The sequence below is a fragment of the Lonchura striata genome, chromosome 2, assembly GCF_046129695.1.
Source record: "Lonchura striata isolate bLonStr1 chromosome 2, bLonStr1.mat, whole genome shotgun sequence".
NCBI lineage: Eukaryota > Metazoa > Chordata > Aves > Passeriformes > Estrildidae > Lonchura > Lonchura striata.
The window spans coordinates 30,722,966-30,743,109 of NC_134604.1; the positions used below are offsets into that span (position 1 = coordinate 30,722,966).

Below are 20,144 nucleotides of genomic sequence, written 5' to 3' on the forward strand. Positions count from 1 at the left end.
CAATCCCTCCAATTCCCTCCTCCATCCCAGCAGATGAGGGAGTGAGGGAGCAGCTACAAAGCTGGGCTGACAACCAGGGTTGAACCACAAGAGAACTTTCCTCACCGTTCCTGGCCAGCTGTGTCCCAGAGCTGCAGCGCTACCTGGGTGTGATCTACCGTGACAGTCCTCACATTGTAATCCACACCTGCAACAGAAATGCAAGGTAAGCTGTCTCTTAACAAGCTGTTTGATCTTTGAAAACTGGATCCAGAAAATAGCAACAATTCCAGAAAAGTAAAAAGATAGGCACAGCATTAAAAATTATGTCCAGAGTCTCCAGGTACCAGAAAACAAGAGCTTTTATTTGCTTGAAGTCCTCCAGCAATAAAATACTGAATGGTAGTAAAGTAGTTCAGTTTTGTAAAATATGCTTTCCAAAAAGCATATTGTAAAAAAATTACTTTCCAAATCACAGATCATGAGTCAATGGACATCTGACAGTCCACAGCAGTCTAAGCCTGGAATTCTCTGTGTGACATCAGTTGTGTGAAATGTGTTAGTTTAGTCTGAGCTAACCACATGGGAGCCTTCTACAATTAGTGGAAAAACACAAGGCATGGCACAGGGAACAGTGGAACCTAAGATAAATGCTGAAGATATGTGGACTGAACACGTGGAGAACCTCTTCCTCTATTTATAACACAGAAGATGAGCTCACTTCCCTTAGGTTAGTGGACATATGAATTCATTTATTTAAACTTTTAAATTAATCCTCTCCTGATTCCTCTAACCTGTGAAGATGTATTTTCTGGATATTTATAATAGTAATTAGAATTTAAAATGTTAATCAGTCACTACCTCCTCCAAATGACAACCTACATTTTTTTTTGTATCATATTGAACTGTATCATAAAATACAGAATCATTGGATAATTCAGATTAGAAGGGATCTCAGTAGATCAGCAACAGTATCTTTGGGGCCATTTTTCAGAAAAATGGGATTTTTACCAGTGGCATTAATGGAGAAGCATCTATGCATGCATTCCTTCAACAGGCAATTTAAAAAACTGTATGGAAGGTAGATCTATTGCTTAAGGGAAGAAGCTTGAACTATTCTGTAAAAATCCATTGAGAACACTCCCCTCCATATTATTCACTTGACTCTTCCATTGTCTGTACCTTGCCAGTCATAGCCCATACCTGTGAAATTCATTGATGTGAACACTAAATCAAAGCTATGCCAAATGCCTTCTTGCCGTTTTCTTTGCAAGAACCCTGGATGACCAGCCAAAAGAGGAAAAAGTTCAGCCTCATCCCTCTGTTTTTCCTCTGGAAAATTGCACACACTGTGTAAGACCTCAGAGAGTTGAGAAGTGTATCAGCCAACTACAGGAAAACATGGACAGGACACAGCCTTTAGGTTTATAGGCTACATGAACAGACAATTGCAGATAGGTGTTCAAGCTCCCATTTGAGTTAATGAAGATACAGTCAGTGAAAAACTAGGACATTCCTAAGCTTACCTTGAAGTTGTTATGTTTCATTTCATATATCCTGCAGAATAAGTAAGGTCTCAATACAGGCTAAGTATAAAGAATCTGGTCATTTAACCCAGCTGCACTGCAATAACCTATACTTGAGTTCTTCTACCACAGTTTTGTGTCTGACTTTTGAAAGCTTGGACTACAACTTCAGGCAAGGTAGGAAGGTAGGCTTTGAAAATTTTGTCTTTGGAAACACCCACCTGACATGTTTTTTTGGTGATAAGTATAATGCTAAATCTTAAAATAGGTGATTCAGATATTCTACTTTCTCTCTCAAACAAAATCAGATTACTTAGAGGGATAGCAATGAGATTTGAAGGTGGGATTGTTAGTACAGTGCAGTCCAGAGGACAGGATATCTGTTTCAGAACTGTGAGATCTACAAGGAAATTCTAGCTTCACAGAAATCAGTAGAATTTTTCTGATTTATCTCAGTGCTGGCCAGGATTTCAATACAGAATCTACTCTGAAACTTCTCCATCAATTATGTGCTTTCCAGTTTAGGAGAACTTACTTTGCATGTCCTACTTTTACAACATCTGTATGTTTTTGTTTTATAATACAAGGTCCGATCCCAGTAGAAATTGTTAACTACTGTCAAAACAAAAATAATAATAGTTATATTATTAAACTTACCTACAGTAGCAGCTGTGCCTGGGAAGAAACGATCTTCACAAAATCTTCTTAAGAATGAAGTCTTTCCAACACTCGAATTGCCCACAAAAACGATCTTGAATAAGCGCTCTGGGACAGAGTTTATTCTCTCCTCCTTCAAGTAAGAGCAAAAATTAGCCTCCAACTATTCCATAAATCCTGTTGCCTCTTCAGTTTAAGGCTGATATGGGGAAAATAATAGATTTTATCCTATCATTTTCTTCATTACTCATGAAGCAATATTCTGTTTCTTAAAATAACTCAGCATTTCAGATGTTTGCCATGCATCATTCCAGATCATCTGAAGTGCAGAGATTTGCACTGAGCTCTGGAAGTATACTGAATATGAACCTTTACATGAAACTGACAAAATAAAACAGTTTATGTTCATGGCCACAAATCAAAATTTATAAAGCTTCACACAGCTCTGCTCAGTAGTTTCATCCTATACCAGTAACACAGAAGAAGCAGTACACCTTCATCTCAATAACAGAAGCAAAGTCATAATTTTTGGGCTTATGCCACCAGGTTCTTCTCTCTGCTATTACCATAGAGCCAAGAACCTCCATCCAATTACTGCATTTCTACATTTGTTTAAAATTACAGGCAGAAGCACGGAGGAAAGACACAGACAGAGAATTAGACCAGTTAATCAGGCTGTAAACATTCAGCTATGTTTCTGTCATTTTGCTTTTTAAGCAGAAGGAACAACAATTTGTTCTGCTTATCCAGGTTCTGTTTACTGCAGGCTAAGCTAAGTGGATGCTGGAGAGAATATTTATATCCTCTATCAAGTAGGTCATCATTCTTTTGTATGTAAATCAGGAGTTGCTTAGGGAAGCACTATGTAGCACCAGCTGGTTTTCAGGGGGTGCCCTTGGTGGTCTCTTCTATTTTGTGTAAAGCTGAAGGAAGAGGGAGATGGTAGAAAATTTGCTTTCAATGCTGCAGAAGGAGAGCAAGATCATGGATGGTCCTACATTAGTTTGTTAAGGTGTGGGTGGTGAGGGAAAGGAGGGAAAGGAGGGAAAGGCCCTCTGCCAGTCATTTGATGTGCAGGATCCATGTCTTCATGAAGACATCAGAACTGAATTCACTGCCTGACAGTCCTTTGAATGAGACATTTAAGTCTGCATTTGGAAGTGTTTTCTACAAATATACAGAAGTCTTAGAGAAATGAGAAGAAATAGAGAGAGAGAGAGCTGCTCTTGATGGGGGGGAAAAACCCAAACAATAAAGGCTTGAACTGCTGTCTCCCTTCATGTAAAAAAAAAAAAAAAAAATCATACATGCTGTAAATTTTGGGGACAAAAAATACACATCTCTTTCATGAGCTGGACTTATAGCCCACCACAATTATAGAGGGGTTTCTTATTTTCTTTTCTATTAAAATTCTAAACCCCACGGCAACTATAGGCTACTAGTACCACGCGTGCATTTATACAAAGCACATTCTCAGTCCTGATGAAAACCATTCCCAGCTTATTAGTCTGTGTGCTCTGGGAAATAAAACAAGCTAACACGCAATCATCAGCTTGGCAGTATTATCACAGTGTTTCTGAGAACCATAGCTAAATATACAGACTACATGACCTGAAATACTTTGTCCCTGGTGGTCATACGCACTCCAGTAGCACTAAGACTCAGAGACCCCAAAGGCCTTCAGCTCAGCTCCCAACAAAATAAGAAGCCATTTTTCACCGAGATGTATCAAGCCCAGTCATGAAAATAACCTTAATAATAATGATTATAAATCTGCATGTGAACACTATGTTAGGGTATAAGCTACTCCATAGTCTGCTTCAACAAAGGACTGATGGGAAAATGGAATAACAGTAGGATGAAAATTTATTTTAGTTTACAATGCAGTCTGAAAGAGTCTTCCCTAGATGTGTCTTTTATGTAGTCTTTATATAAAAAGTAGCCAGGTAAAGTAACACACCTATCTTTTGTACAATTTAACACAAACGTGGGAGATTACAGGTACAAACATAATGTTTCATACTCCGTATCAAAAGTGAATCTCATACAGAAGTTTTGAACAGAAAATCCTGCTTTAATTTCCATTAGGATTCCTTCAAGTATTGAATATATTCCTTCAAGCTTGTCCTAGCTGGATAGGATGATCTACTTGGCTTTTGTCATCCTAAAGTCCAGTGATGCCATACTTTGAAAATGTGACACAAAATAAGTCATACAGCAAGCAAAAAGCATGCACGGAATTAAACAATTTCAGAATATGAAGCTTTTTCTGTACCCTCAATGTCTTATTAAAAGGTACCACTTAGAAATTATTATGTAACCATGGCATAATTCTATCATAATTTTTAAGATATGCTTGCTTCTTCTAAAAGAACCATATAATTATGACCAAGCAAACCAATTTTTCCTATACTTTAATCTTTTTAATATGTGCTTCAAGAATCTAAAAATGAGCAATCCTTAACAATGATTCTAAAATTAGAAAACAAGCACAGCTAGCTCTGCAGCAATAGCAGTGCAAAAAGAACTTTATACTCCAAAGGAATGTACCTTCCAGCATACTGTTCTAAGGATTATTATTGAATGGTGAATTCATTGCTAACACTCATATGCAAGCTAGAGCTGAAAAAATACATTATTTTGATTTGCTAAATAAAAGTATTTCCAATAATAATTAAAAAGTAATGATAACCCTCTCATTATTTCTCAGATAATGTAACAGCTACCATAGCTGACTTAAAAGTACCAGAATATGAGAAATACCACCTTGTGGCTAAAAAAAAAACCAAAGAAAAACAACCAATTTTTTAAAAAAACACTTGGTTCTTTTTAAAGAATATTTCTGCCTTCCACTGGATCTTCTTTTATCAACTATTACAGCACTTAACTTCACTTTCCCTATACAGTCCTTCAAATGTAAATCTACACATACATCGTCTGCAGTTACCACTCCTTTAGGTTGAGTTTCCCTTCTTTGCACTCTCAGTGCTTGTCTGCAGTACATTTTCATCCTCCACTTCATGCAATGGCTTAATTTGTCATGCTTTAACTTAAAGACAGAAAACTAAGTAATTTTAGATTCTAGGAATAATGTGTTAACCTTTGACACCACTTCACAGCATCCAAGGTCTTTCAGAATAGAATAGAAGAATTCCAGTAGGATGGGACCTACAGCAATGTAGTCCAACTCCCTGACCACTTCAGGGCAGACTAAATGTTAAAGCATGTTATGAAGGGCATTATCAAAAAGCCTCTTAAACACTGACAGACTTGTGGCATAGACCACTTCCCTAGGAAGTCCATTCCTGTGTCTGACCATCCTCTTACTGAAGAAATGCTTCCTAATATCAAGCCTGCACCTCCCATGAGGCAGCTTTGAACTATTCCCACACATCCTATTGCTGGATCTTGGGGAGAAGGGATCAGCACCTCCCTCTTCCCTTCCCTTCCTCAGGAAGCTGCAGAGAGTAAAGGAGATGTCCCTCAGCTTGTTTTTGCAAACTGGACAAACCCAAACCCTCAGCCACTCCTCAGAGGACATTTTCTAGCCCTCCCACCAGCTTTGTACCCTCCTCTGGATGCATCCAAGGACCTTCACATTCTTCTTAAATCATAGGGCCCAGAACTTCACACTCTACTCAAGGTGAGACCTCCTTTGTCCTCTTACATTTGACTGTGTTTCCTTCCCTACAGGCTGCTCTCTAGAAGATGATGATGAGTGTTCCATTGATTGTTCCCTGGCTTTGTTATTAATCTCTGTCTCAAAAGTATTTTCATCTTCTCCAGTCCATCTGCTCAGCTGCTTATCGACCAGCCTGTCAAGAAGCTGAGGTAGGTGGTCTTCCTCAATTGATATTATTCTTTGGAGATGTGATGTTTTAGGCATTCCTCCAGTGATTCCAGCATCAGGCTCTTCAGAGAGAACTCCATTCAGTCCAGCAGAATTCCTTCTCTTTGAGTTACTGAAAATATCATCTTCTTCAAATGAATGGCTAGACAGAGAAAAAAAGAAAGTACATCACAAAAATATAATGGACCTGCTATTCTATTCTGAATTTAGTCTGAATAACTGAATTTAATCTTCCTTTTTTTTGACTAGTCATGGCAGGCAGAGGAGAGTTATTCCAGTGTCTGCTGAAAAGTCAGCTCATCATACCATGTGTATATATATTATAAGCATCATAGGGAAAGCTTGTAACTTACAGGAGAAACCTGAACCAGAATGGAAAATATTAGATTAACATTAATTCTAACCTCATAGAAGAACTAAAGCAAACTTCTCTACTGTGACTTTCTCCTTTCCCACCTTCACTCCTATTCTGGAGGAAGAAAGGAACTCCCCCCAGAAGAGATCCTTTCTATGTGCAATCTGATTCTCTCTTTAGTAGATAGGAGGGGCATGAGTTTGCTCAATATTTTAAAAAGTCCAAGTGGAGACTCAAAATTGTACCACCTTAACAGAGGCTCATGGGCAAGTTTTTGTGTCTCCCAGCCTACAGTCTTCCACAGTGGGGAAATCTCTTGCCTTTGCAGACAGCACACTTGTTTTATGTTAAAATTTGGCTCTTCATTTTGAAATTTCTTAATGAGCTCAGAAATATTATAGTGACTTTAGAAACACACATTTTGAAAAGTTCAAAAGTATCAGAAAGGAAGCATTCCACATCTTTCTCTAAGCCTCATTATACTCAAACAGGGAACATATAAAAAAAAGTTCCTACCTGTTTGGCAGCATCTTGCCCTCTATGTATTTCCCAATGATAGACCCTGATCTTTGCTTCCAGCTGGCTTTTGGAACAGTTGTTTTGCATTTCTGCAGAAATACAGAATACTTCTTACTGATTAGCTTCTGGTGTTTGTTATGGTTAACTACTCTCATTCTAAATACTTAAATAATGCAATGTAAATGAAAGAAAAAAATGTAGAAGAAAATCCTAGAGGTATAAATGCTTCAGAATTCCAATTGATAAATAATCAGAACAGAGAACTCCAGATCCTGAAAAAATGCATCTGCTTTGTAAAGAAAACAGCACAATGTCATGAAAAAAAAGTAAATGGGTAATGTTTTTTTTTTTCACACAAGCAGCTTCTTATAGGACTAAGGATACAAGCAAATATAAGAACACAAGTTAGTCTCCTTACACCAGGGTACTTCTAAAACATCTTAGGGGTCCATACTTTACTGCTGCTTAGAAAAGTTAATAGGATCTGCTCTTACCTCAGTCTCAGGTACTGAGGTACTCAGGTACTGATTCAGGTACACCAGTTATTGTACTGCTGTAAAAATGTGTTGGGATATTACTGATTCTTGACTGGGTAAATTAACACAATTTAATTGTTCCAATTTTAGTTTATTTCATCCTTTCATGATTGCATCCTTTGTTTCTTCTAAAATACATTCATGTCTCTTCAGATAGCTCCCACTTCATAATTCTCAACATATAGCTCTTAAAATTGTTTAGCAAATTTAAAGAATCTTATTTTTAAGTGAGAAAAGACAATACAAATTGAGAACAGGGTAAGATTTAAGTGCCATGAAAGTCTATCTCCTGCAAGCCTTTTGCTCCCCTCCTTTTGAAGCTGTTCTCATATGTGTCTGCTCAACACCGGGTTTGAAATTAATAGTTGGTTACCTGCAAAAATATGTCACGTTCATCCTTGAGATGTTTGTTCCTCTCTCTGCAAAGAAAACAAACAAAAGAAACACTGAAGCCAAGTATTTAGCACTGCTGACTTTTCTACTCCACACAGACAGACTGGACAGTTGGCAGTGCAAACCTTTCATCACCCTTTATTTATATTCTCACCTCAGCCAGTTCCTTGTCTGGGCTATTGATTCTCCAGCAGGACTATGCTGATTAAAGCCATATGGAATCTGGATCTCTTCCTGTATTTCATCTAAACAAATGTCTTAACACAGAGAAATCACTTGTGGTCAATATGCCTTCACATACCATAAATTAGAATGTTTAATTATTTTCACAGTAAAGATGACCTCTTAATGTGGAGAGGGTGTGATGAACACCATCTCTTGTTCATCTGCTGACAGCTGTGAAGGCCAGTTCTGCCCCTCTGAGGGCTGCAATTGTGGCTGCCACAGAAAAGTCACCCTAGGAAAACATCCATCTTCCATCCTTTGTGCAGAAGCAATGAAAGCGTCAAGAAACAGATACCCCAGGCAATCAGCAAGCTCTGATCAGATCTGACAGCACACCTGCTTAGTTCATCATCTATTGTCTCCATCTGTTGCTGGCCTGGCCACAGGAGAGACTGGGAGCAGCCAGGGCAAAGAGAAAAAAAACACTGCTGACAGATGTTTCTGTCTATGTCCCCAAAACTTGCAGCAGGCAAGATCACAGAGTGGCCTACAGAAAACACATGCTGCAAAATAAGAGCCTTTCCTCAAGCCTGGGAAATTTTGAGGCAACTTTGAAATGAGGCCTCCTGAAGGAAAGGCAACCAATGAAGGCCTAGAGGCAGGTGCAACCTACAGCCCACACTGACTGACCACTGAGCAAACAAAAGCCAGCACTGCTTCGCCTTTAAAAGAGGGCTAGAGGTGTCTGAACACAGCTCCAAACCTTGAAATCTATCAGTAAAGGAATGTTAGCTAAGTACAGTTTGGAATAATTTTACAAATATTTTGGGGAAATAATCTTCATTTTGGCTCAACTCCCAGCGCTTGAGAAGCAACAGAGCCTTTCAGGAAGCTCCTGCAGCCAGGCTTCTACCTCAGAATCAGCTTAGAGCTGCTCAGTGATGCTCTGTTTTACATTTGACTTTTGGAAAGGAGATTGTCCTACAGTACTGAATTGTGTAAACAGAGCATATCTTTCGGGTGTGCTGCCCTCTACTCTATGCAAGAACCAACCATTGTAACCATTTTTACTATTTTTGTGTCATTATCTTGTGGCAGTTGACCTTGACTGGCTGCCAAATGTACACCCAGCCACTCTCTCACTCTCCTTCCTCAACACAACAAGGGAAGACCATAACATGGAAAAGCTTGTGGGCCAAGATAAAGACAAAAAGGTAACTTACCAGCTACCCATTACAGATTAAACATTCAATTGTAGGATGATGAGAAATGGAGACAAAACTAAAATCACCTTCTCCACAATCCCCTTTCTTCTCAGGCTCAACTTCATTCCTACACCCTCAGCTCTTCTACCTTCTTAACCAATCCTGAGTGGCACAAGGGGATGGGGAATAGTGGGATTGTCAGTCCATGACAGCTTCTCTCTGCAGCTCCTTCCTCCTCAGTTTTCTCCCTCCAGTGTGAGTTCTCTCACGCAGGTTACAGCCCTTCACAAACTCCAGCCCAGATCCTTTCCATGGGGAATAATCCTTCAGAAACGGACTGCTTCAGCATGGGTCCTCCATGGACCACAATTCCTGCCAGAAAACCTGCCCCTGCATGGGCTCCTCTCCATGCACCAAACTCCTGCTCTTGTGTGGACTCTGCACAGACTACAAGGACCCTGCTCCAGCAGTGCCTGAAGCACCTCCTACCCCTCCTTCATCACTGACCTTGGTGTCTGAAGGGATTTTCACCCATTTTTTTCTCTCTTCTTTCCCAACTGCTCCATTGTTTTCCACCCTTTCTTACTGAGGCTTTTCCAGAAGCACATGGGGGCTGTGGGGTTCCATTGTGCCCTGTTCTGTGTCCATTGTCAGAGGGCAGCCCTGGCTTCTCTCTGGCACAAAGGCTGCCCTGTGGAAGCCCACTGTCAACACCTACACTCACTACATATCCCAACATAATTTCATCCTTTAATGGACCTCTTTAGAATTATATAAGAAGTTTTTAGAAGATCAACATTACCTTAAAAAATCTAGCTGCTTCAAAAGTCCTGATTTCTCTCTCTGTAAGGTTTCTGTCACCCGGTACACCTCCCTGCAAAAAAAAAAAAAAAAAAAAAGAAGAAAAAAAAGAATTTGTTCTATCCATGGTAAGAACACTGCTAAAATGCTTCCCTCTAGGGGTATCTACGTTTGAGACCTCAGCTTCTTCCAAACTGTAGATTCTATTCTGCATGAATGGTTAATATTTTAAAGAAGTTTATTCAGTGTAAGGCCCCCACAGTAGCACAGCAGTACAAGTTGGCAGAGGAAGGAGCAGAGGTTCTTTTTTCAAAAACTATTGCTTTTTAATTTCTTCATCCAGAGAGTTTAATATATGTTGATACTGGCACTTGGAGCATTCAGAACAGATACACTGCTAAAATACTTCTCTCACTTATGGCCACTAAAAAACAGGTGACATTTTATCCAAAATTAGAGCTTATCCTGCTGTAGGAACCATATGTCAGGCTCTCACGTCTACAATCCCTACAATTTCTTTCCAAATCCTGACACTTATGCAGCCATTTTAACACCATTTACTTTGATTTAACACAATTTGGTGTCTGGCCTTTAATGTGTTTTTTTCGTCTTTCAGTGAAGCCTCAAGTTCTTCCTGTGCACTGTCTGAACATTACACCTGCTTCAGCAGCTCAGGTCTTACCAGACTGATACAGATGTTTAAAGCAACACTGCAGGTGCAGTTGAGTAGGGCTGAGCTCTAGCTCCATAAACCACTATTGAATCCAAAGTGCTTTGTAAGTGCAGTAGTATTATTCAGCAGTCTGACCACTGGGCAGATTTCCTTTGCAGCTTTTAAATCAGATCATTCCATAGTCTCTGCTCTGGATCTGTAAAGAGAGGCCTCAAAGAGGAAACAAACCACCTTGAGGAGGAGTATTTCTACTGTCTACTTCCAAAACACACAATAAACACGCAAACCTAAAAATTCCATTCACGGTGGCCATTCTTTAACACTAATTTATCAACAAAGCTCATTATTTTTACCTTCAAGAAAAACTTAAGAAGTGATAACTTAATAGAACTTGGCACAAAATTTAAGAGAAAAAGAATGTGACATTTGAACTAATGTTCTTCTCTATCCTGATATATGTCAAACAGCAACAGCTCTGAATTATATAGTTCACTGCTGCAATGGCTGGGTCCATCTGTCATTCATGTGCTCTCTATTGGCAATGAGAGGCTTCTACAGATCCCTGAGCATTTTCTTTAAAATGGACTTCAGTGAACATTTCTGCCAATTACATCCTCAGGGTAGTAATTCTTCTGCTTTGTGAAGAAGGCTGGGGCAAGACAGGTAGCTTGAACTGTCACAAATCAATTTTAACCCTCAAAATATGAACTGTAAATATTTCTTCTTGGATTTTTTTTCTTTTTTGGAGTCAGAATCTGAAACCTTGAACATTTGAACTGGAAACCCGAAAATTATATTTCTTAATTGCCAGAAGGCCTTGTGGGAATTGGGATAAGCTAAATTTTATCTTGCTGGCCTTAGTAGGCTTACTTTGATGAAGGAAAAAAAGAAGATCCTCAGTATCTCAGTCAAGAATGCATTCTGAGAAGCAAGTTTCAGATAGACTCAGCTTTGAGTAGGATGAAGCATCGTTGCTACAACTGTAGGGCATTTCCATAAAGAATTCTATTTCTACCTCAAAACTGAGAGACTACATGGATTTTTAATTCCAAATACCCTCAACCAATGGCAGCGGGGAGAACACTGAAATTTTGAACACATAGCAAAAGATTCCATAAAAGCCAGATATGCTAGAGAAAACATGCTGAATTACTCGGGGGAAAGCATCTAGAACTGCACTTGGCTTTGGAGGTGATTTCTGCTTTTGACTCAAGCTTAACTCACAGCACTGGGTACCCTGAGAGGGCTCACTGGCACACCAAGCAAATGCACAAAAACTGCTGCAGCTGGACACTTACATTTCCTTCTCCTCATGGAGCCTTGATGCCTCCTCCTGAAGCACCTGCAGCTGTTGTTGAGCCAGGTTTAGTTCATGGGATGTTCTCTCCAGGTCTCTCAGCAGCTCCTGGTTAGTCAGCTTCAGCTTGGTGTTCTCTACTTTGGTTTCTTCTTTACCACTGAGGAGTTGTGTACACTGATGCTCTAACTGGGGTAGAAGAAAAGAGAACGGAAAGCATTACACCTGACTTAGTTTTGAGGATTTCAGTTTGGGAAGATCTTGGTTTTGAGGCTTTCAGTTTGGGTCTTAGAGGTTAGCTGAACAGGGAGCTATTTCTATCAAAGCCAAAAAATTAATTAAACACATATGATGCTCTTCCACTCTTCTTTATACAGATATAATTATGTTACACAAAGTCATTCCATTCTATGACTGAATTTTATCCAATTCAAGAACACACCACTACAAGCCATAAAAAAAGGTGCTACAGAGCAGATTAGTAGCATTAAGCTGATATTCACAACTGCTATTTTAGACCATTTTCCACAAAGACCAGGCCTACACAGAATGATTCAGAGATCTACCTAAAAACTGTTAGATTTAAATCTGATAGCTGATAAACCTTCCCATCCCCAGCAATATGAACAAGCAGTGACCTTTTTGCCACCTCAGAAAGATCTGACAAGAAGTGTGAATTAGAGCTTCTTTATTCAGTTTTATACTCCCTCTCCAATGTACATCAAAGGAAAGATACAACTTCCCTGTAAAACAAGCAACAGCAGATGATAGTGGTTTCTGGTACATAAAGAAGTTCTACCCGCTTCTTCCTGGCTAACTGAGCAAATTTAGACAGCAGAGAAAAACTTCGTATTAGGGAAAGCATTGCTGACCTTAAAATACAAAAGTTTTGTTTTTTGGGCTTTTTTCCCCCTGTATTCATTTTAAGGGATGTAAAACATACTTGGAGCATTACAATGATACCATTTCAATCTTCCGTATCTGAGACATAACAACGTTAGAACTCCCATTTTTCCCATCTCAACAAGCAGAGCTCACCCAACCAAAATCTGTCCTCACCAAGCTCTTCCAAACACCTCCTACCCTAGAACACGGCTGTGTTGTAGTTTTGGTTTTGAACAAGGCCCAGGTTAAAAATAAATGCAGAAAATACTTTCTAGCCTGGACTGTGAGAAGTCAGGAACACATGTAGAGTGGGAGCACTTAGCAGCAGCAGCAGCAGCAGTTTAATGTATTTGCTGAACTGTAGCCTCAGCAGGCTCAGATTTCACAAGAAACACTGGCTGGGCATTAGATTACTGCTGAACAAGGTTGGCTTACATGGGTAGATTACATCAGTTCCTCAATGTTGCTTTCACTCCTCGACAGAACAAAGTTACCCACTCTAAGCAGAAGATCAGCTGCTTCAAGTACTTAAGACAAGACTCATCCAGAGGAGGGGCTTTGGGAGAAGCAAAAAGTGACCACACAAAGACGAACTTTCAAAAATCTAAGGAACAAAAAGCTGCAGACAAAAACCTCACTTAGAGAACAGTATGGTCATCTGAAAACTTACAGAGACTGCTCTGGAAATGTAACTGCAATGGTAGCCAACATCAGCTCTCAGAATCATCTACACTGATGTTAGAAATACTTGCTATAAATCCTGCTTGCTCATTCTGGTGGTCACTCTTAAAACAATAATATAATGTCTAAATAATAATAATATAATATTATAATAAGTTATAATGATAATAATTATAACTATAATATTATAAAATATTAAAATAATTATCAGAAAAATGATAATATAATATCTAAAATCCAGAACACAACAAGAGGAGAAAGGATTGTTTCACAGCATACTTTCTCCGTTCTTCCACTTTACCCATACAATCCTTTGAGAAATGCCAAACACTACTTTTAAAGCGTTCATCTAAACAACTCCCAATACAGAGAAATAACTCATTAGGTGAATGCTTGTGTGGTAATAGAATGGCATAGATCCTATAGCTTCTAGCTGCTTATTAGAGCTGCAAATTGGCTCCTATGTTCATCTGGTAGATGGAAACTGCTGGGGAAAAGACTTAGAGCCCATAGACATGCTTAAGAAAATCTAAGTAGCAGAGAGAATTAACCCATTCCACAGGTCAAGCACAGACACAGTAATTGATGGTGCATATTCTCTTTTTTTGACACAGATGAGAGAAAAATCAAGTTTAAGTTGAATAAAGAACTGGGATTATCAAATGCAAATAAGCTGTTGCTGAAGACATTTATTGGTGTCCCCAAAAGACACACACATAAAACACTCTCCATGCAATCCCTTGTTCTAACCTTAGCATGTAGTTTTTATATTTTTTCCTCCCTATTTATTTCAGTAGCATGTGAATGATGCAAAATTTATACAGTGCCATAAGGTACTTGAGTGCTACTGATTTATGTTTTTATGCATCTCATTCTTAACTCCAAGATCGTGCTCTTTGGCAGCTGCCATCAGCACAGAACCCAGCATTTTATGTGAAAAGTCCAGTAACTCCCCTGCATTTCACCTGGTCCACACCTACTTTCTTCTCTCACACAAGAGTCTGTGTCCTAGAGGTTATGCTGGATATCATCTGGCCCCATCCTGAGATGTTCCAACTCATTCCCTGGAGAAGCAATGCCAGCCAGACAACCCTCATAAGGGAGAATCCCTCTGGCTATGTCAGAAGAAACAACATAGAGCTCATCTGGTTTGAAAGCTCCCGTTCATATTTTTGTTAATGATTTCCAACACAAAAACAATTACATTGTATTTTAAATTAAAAAAAAAAAAAATTATTAATGGAGTTTGGAAAAAAGCATTTGTGTTGCTCCCTTGTGGGCCAAGAGGTTCTCTCATACAACCAGGCACAGAAGTCATAATTAAATCAAGCTACCTTTACTGTCTGCAAGAAGAGATTTATCAAAGTACATTTCCATGCCAGAGGAGGAGGCAAAAGTGCGAGAGATCTCTGGATGAGGCAAATATTAGACACCACACATTTTCATTCTCAGTGAATGAAAAGCAATACCAAAAAAGAAAAAAACAACAAAACCCACAGCAATATTATTAATAATAAGCAATGCAGTGAATAGAAATAGAGAATATAAAATAATATAAAAAAACAATACTAATAAAAATAGCACAGACATTGTTTTATGTTCTCCAAGACAGGCAATAGTAGACAATGGCAATGTAGACAGCAATCATAAGGTAAGACTTCCTGGTATTGTTGCCTATATTGATTGATTATATCAGTCTTAAAATTGAGTGAAAGCCTTTGAATAGCTTATGTGGGTTTTATACCAAATTTAGAAAACACATACTTGAAAAAAACATAAGAGTTTTTTACAGAATTACTGGCTAACAACCAAGTTTTAAACAGAGATTCAAAGCAAAAACAAAGGAAAATATGAAATATAATTATTACTAAATTAGAATAAGTAATTTCTTATACTTTCGCAGTTAGTTTCAGACTAAAAATGCCTGATCTGTGTGCCCCCACAGAGATCTTCAAAGTATAGATTATTCCACTATAGTGCTGCAATGTGGTAAATAGCCTGCATAAAACCACATATATTCTGATTCACAGTAGCATTGGACAAAGGTAATTAACATCAGGCAGTTGATTTCAACTGTGGAATAGACATTTACTTCAGTCCTGTATTCTTACCAGCTAAACTTCAGTACCAGGTTGGAAGGGTAACTCAAGGTTCATCTGTTCCAACCTTTTTTAGCAAAAACACAGTTTAGCCAAGATGACCCAGCATCCTGCCCAGCTAAATCTTTAGTGTCCAGTGTTGGGGAATACCACTTCCCCAGGAAGTTTATTGCAACGGTTGATGGTTCTCATTGTGAAAAACTTTCTTCTTTTTGTCCACATATTCATATTCTACAGAGGGAATTGTGTTTACAGCATTCAATTTCAGCCTTTTAAATTCCAGTGCTATCTCCTTTCCTTATTGCTAGTCTTTCCTGCAATGACCTTGGAGCCACTTTACTGCAAGTTCTCTGCTCCCCCAAGCAGGCCATGCATTTTAGAAACAAAACACCTCAGGTTTTATTATGGGAACTTGACAAGCTGTTACCAATGCAAGGGAAACATGTACTGCTATAAAAACGTTATCACAGAGATGTATCAGGAGCAAGTTGTTCAGGAGGGAGCATTTTGAGTTCATAGTGCTGAATCAGTCCAAAACAAGTAAATGAGTGGCTGGTACAGGCTTTGAGCAGAGATGTGCACTAGAAGAGCCAAATCATTGTTCTCTGCTCTTAAGCTATCTGTGTATTAAGCCAGTTCCTAGAAGACTGAAGGCAGTGCTACATTTTCATAATGCTACATTTTCATAAAAATTAACCTAGTACCTGGGGAGAATATGCAAAGCATTATTTTACCACATAAAAGGAAAACTACTTTAGAAATAGAGGTTAACATTTTTTCCTAAGAACATGACACAAAAACAACAGAGGGTCGCAATTTGGCAGAACCACATCACACCAACTGGCAGTTTTGGAACTTAAAATAGTACCTAAAGAAAAACATATGAGCAAATAAGAACTATCTGTTTTTTTAACTCCGAAGAATATCAGTTAGTACCCTTTTCTGCTTTTGAACCAACTGTTCCAGTTCTTGTTCTTTTGACAGCAGCTTGCACTCCAGCTCTTGACTGTAGGACTGAAACCTCTCTGTGTCCTGCAAAATTCCAAGAGGAAATGGATTAACAGAACAGCACAATTGCCTTGCAGGAGGAGAAATAATGAACCAGTGATTGAGCTTCCCACAGTGAACATAACAAGACATGGGTAGTACTCAGTTTAGGGATGGTATCACTCATGAATTTCTAAATTGCTGTAGTCCAGCAGCTTCCATGGCTTGGTTGCTACAGAATTGCTGATTGCACAGGAGTAGGTATTGAGTCTAGAAAGTGGAGGCAGACATCTCAGGCACGAGGCTGAGGAGCTGACCCAGTCTAGATCAGTGCAGCCAGAACGTAGCCTCTCGTCTCCAGCCACAGCAACTCGGGCTGATGTGAAAGAAACAGCAACTGCCACGCTTCAAACCCATCACTAATAACATTTTTTCACAGATGTTTCACTGGTATAAACAAGCAACTGGGGCTTCAAGATCTGCCTTTCACTTAGCAATTATATTAACCTGTCTACTTCTAAGTATCCCGTAGTCACTGGGACCTCCTAGTCACATTTACGATTTCTCCTGACACTCCTCAGCTGAGAAAAATTGTCAGCCCTCTCCTGAATCAGGTTCCAGCAGTTTGTATCAGCTGAGAATCTGTTCTGTTTCTCCAAAATCAGGCTTCTATCCTCTAAGGTCCCCAAGAAAATGCCTCTAAACAAAAATAAAAATCCCCTCATGACAGCAGTGGTTCTTACAAGTGTTTTCCCTTAAGCAGTACATGTAATGGGGTAATGAAATGCATGATAACTGGCTCTTTCTGGGGAAGAATATATATGCAAGTGAAAAAACACACTAACTGCCCCTTTTGTGTAACATTCAGTCAGCAGGGTATTAAGTATTGTAAATAGCTACAATTTGTACTTATTTGCATCTTACCATTTCTTTAAATGTATTCTTCAAGAGTTGCTCTTCATTCAAGCCACAATAATTTCCCCTTTATATGGCATCAATGCATCTCTCCAGGCTGTAAAGTCTTTGTAAGACTTCACATTAGAGAAAAAATTTAACAGTCAGATCTCCCCAGATCTCAAATTAGTCATGCAAAGAAACAATACTTCATGAGTGTCTGGCAGCCCTTAGTGTGACTGCTGACTAAACTGTAAATAGCTTGAGTGGGAAGCTTTCATGAAAAAGCCTGAAAGAAATGGCTTAACCTCAAATATACAACTAATTAGGAGATCCAATAATCACTGCTTATGGAAAAGTCTTTGTTGTTTGGGGGTATTCAGTACCACTTCAGTTGTGGACTATTAAGAGCACATAAACTATTTGTTCCACAAAAGTGCTGCCAGGCAAAGTTGCAAATACTTTTTATCCTTCAGCTAGCATATAAACCTTATTTAAAGGTTTCATCTCATCCACCACTAAAAACTGCTCTCACCTTGGAATGGAAAAAAACTTGAAAATTTGAGTCAGATTCAATATGCAGTAAGGCAAGTAAAAAAGAGTAATTCCTTAGACAGCTGATAAAGGCACTATTTTCTTTTTCTTTTATTTTATTTTGGTTGCCAGGAAACAAAAAATACTTGAAATATTTGCATCCCAAAAGGAAGCTTGAGATATATTTGATTATATTGTCTAGATATATTTATATATACTTCATTGAGAATGGAGGCAATAACTACTATTTTGGCAACTATTTCTATCACGTATTGCTGAAATCTTTTATTTCTTTCATTTATATGACTGATGCCAAGACAACAAAAAGGGATGAGCCAGTAGCTCATGATTGACTGTCCCAGGCCACCCAGAGCAGCTGTGGAACTCCCAATATTTTAACACTCAAAATGTAATTAGCCAAGTTCCTGAGCAGTCTGATCTAGCTAGGAGGGAAGGTGTCACCTTCCTACATATATGATTCTAAGGTGACTCTTTCCTGGAGCATGCTGGAAGTCCTTGTTAGTTTCTTAGTTTTACAAGAAAAAACAGGAAAGAAAAATCCAAAGAAAAGACTAAGGACACAGTAGAGGAGATTTAAAGATGCCTTCCCAAGAAAAGAGAATTTATCTTCAGGTGTTTTGGAAGCACCATGGCAGTGACCAAAGATTCTGCCCTATGTTTATTTTGTAAATAACTTGCGGTTGTTCCATCACTTGATTCATCTCTTGTTGTTATCCTCTCTCCAAAATCAGAGACTGCAGAATTCAATAGGATTTGTGCTGCTCTGAACAAAGTCACAGAGTGTTTTTCCTCATTGTGACCAGAAGCTGGACATAGAGTAGCACCAACAATAAAATGTTTGTAACTCAAGTGACTTTCAAAAGAATGCCAGCTGTGCTATATGCCAGCCACTGAGCACAGAACATCACAGCTCCTTCATCCAGCAAATCACTTAGTTTGAAGCTGCAGACACAAAGTTTGAAGCTGCAGCACAAAAGCAGCTGGGAAGTAAAAGATGTTTTTTCTTCCTCTGTTGTGAAACACATTTTGTGGGCTTTAATTTCACACCCAGAACAAGTTTAAAACCACTGGAAGGGAGAGCAGAATCCATGGCCACTATAACAGAGACACTCACTTTCAAGAGAAACTGCTCCTTCTCCTTTTTGATTTGCTGTTCCATTTCCTCATAGAGATGTTGAATTTCTTCATCATAAGCAGCAATTTTCCTAATAAGAGATAAAAACACACCAAGTGGGTCTTTGCAGCATTACTTCAAGTCATGGCCCACATTACCAGCTAAGCTCCACATCTCTGCCTTAACACAAGACTCCAAAGAATGTTCTGGTTTCAAGGAAAAAGAAATTTTTGTGCAGCAAAACCCACAGATTACTTTTTTATTTTCATTGAAGTAAAGCTTCAATAGCTCAAAAGCTAATATAAAGCTGATGTTTCCACATAAAGCAGCTGTTCACTATGCAATTTTAATGGCTACTAGCTCTTAGGTAAAAGGAAGAGAGTTTCCTAATGACAATACCAACAACCTAAATTTGACAGTTAAAACTATTTTCACAGCAACTTCCTTTTTTTTACTCTTGAACTGCACTGTTGGCCATTCAAGGGTACTGAATGAGGTACTTCTATTTAAGACACATTAGCTAGAACAGAATTCTTGAAGTATCTTCTTGAAAGCAGCCTTACTGTCTCTCTAACTGCTTTGCTGGAACAAATTTGAAAAAGCCCAGACAAGGAACAGAAATAAATATGCTATGCACAAGTGTATGAGACTGTAGGAAGAAAAAAGAAGAACCTACAAAGTTCAATTTTTCCCAGTGGAAAATTGCAATTAGTATCACTGCAGTTTGATCCATGAAGGATTGCATGGAGCAAATGCTTTAGCTTGGACAGAAAAAATTAAAACTGTTGACAGGGAACAAGGTATCTGCTTTGTTCTGTTGCTATTCTATTCTATGCTCATTAATCCAGACACTGAAAAGCAAAAATATCTTTGTATCAAACTAAGGGGGCATCCTGGAATGATTTTTGATAGAGATTATTAGGACCTGTATCTGACAGTACTGTATATTGCCCCATATTCTTCCTGCCATAGC

The 20,144-nt window shown here is 38.7% G+C and overlaps 1 protein-coding gene across 1 annotated transcript in view; it reads right to left on the reverse strand.

Annotated features, from left to right (window-relative positions):
• CRACR2A (calcium release activated channel regulator 2A) overlaps nucleotides 1–20,144 on the reverse strand; it is a 52,017-nt gene that overhangs the window by 8,622 nt on the left and 23,251 nt on the right. Inside the window, exons 6-14 of the mRNA XM_031505338.2 lie at nucleotides 19,172–19,262; nucleotides 16,558–16,653; nucleotides 11,958–12,145; nucleotides 9,988–10,059; nucleotides 7,796–7,841; nucleotides 6,884–6,975; nucleotides 5,830–6,154; nucleotides 2,163–2,295; nucleotides 106–187 (exon numbers count right to left, since the gene is read on the reverse strand). Coding sequence (XP_031361198.2) covers nucleotides 106–187; nucleotides 2,163–2,295; nucleotides 5,830–6,154; nucleotides 6,884–6,975; nucleotides 7,796–7,841; nucleotides 9,988–10,059; nucleotides 11,958–12,145; nucleotides 16,558–16,653; nucleotides 19,172–19,262 — 1,125 coding nt within the window. The remainder of the gene's footprint in view (nucleotides 1–105; nucleotides 188–2,162; nucleotides 2,296–5,829; nucleotides 6,155–6,883; nucleotides 6,976–7,795; nucleotides 7,842–9,987; nucleotides 10,060–11,957; nucleotides 12,146–16,557; nucleotides 16,654–19,171; nucleotides 19,263–20,144) is intronic.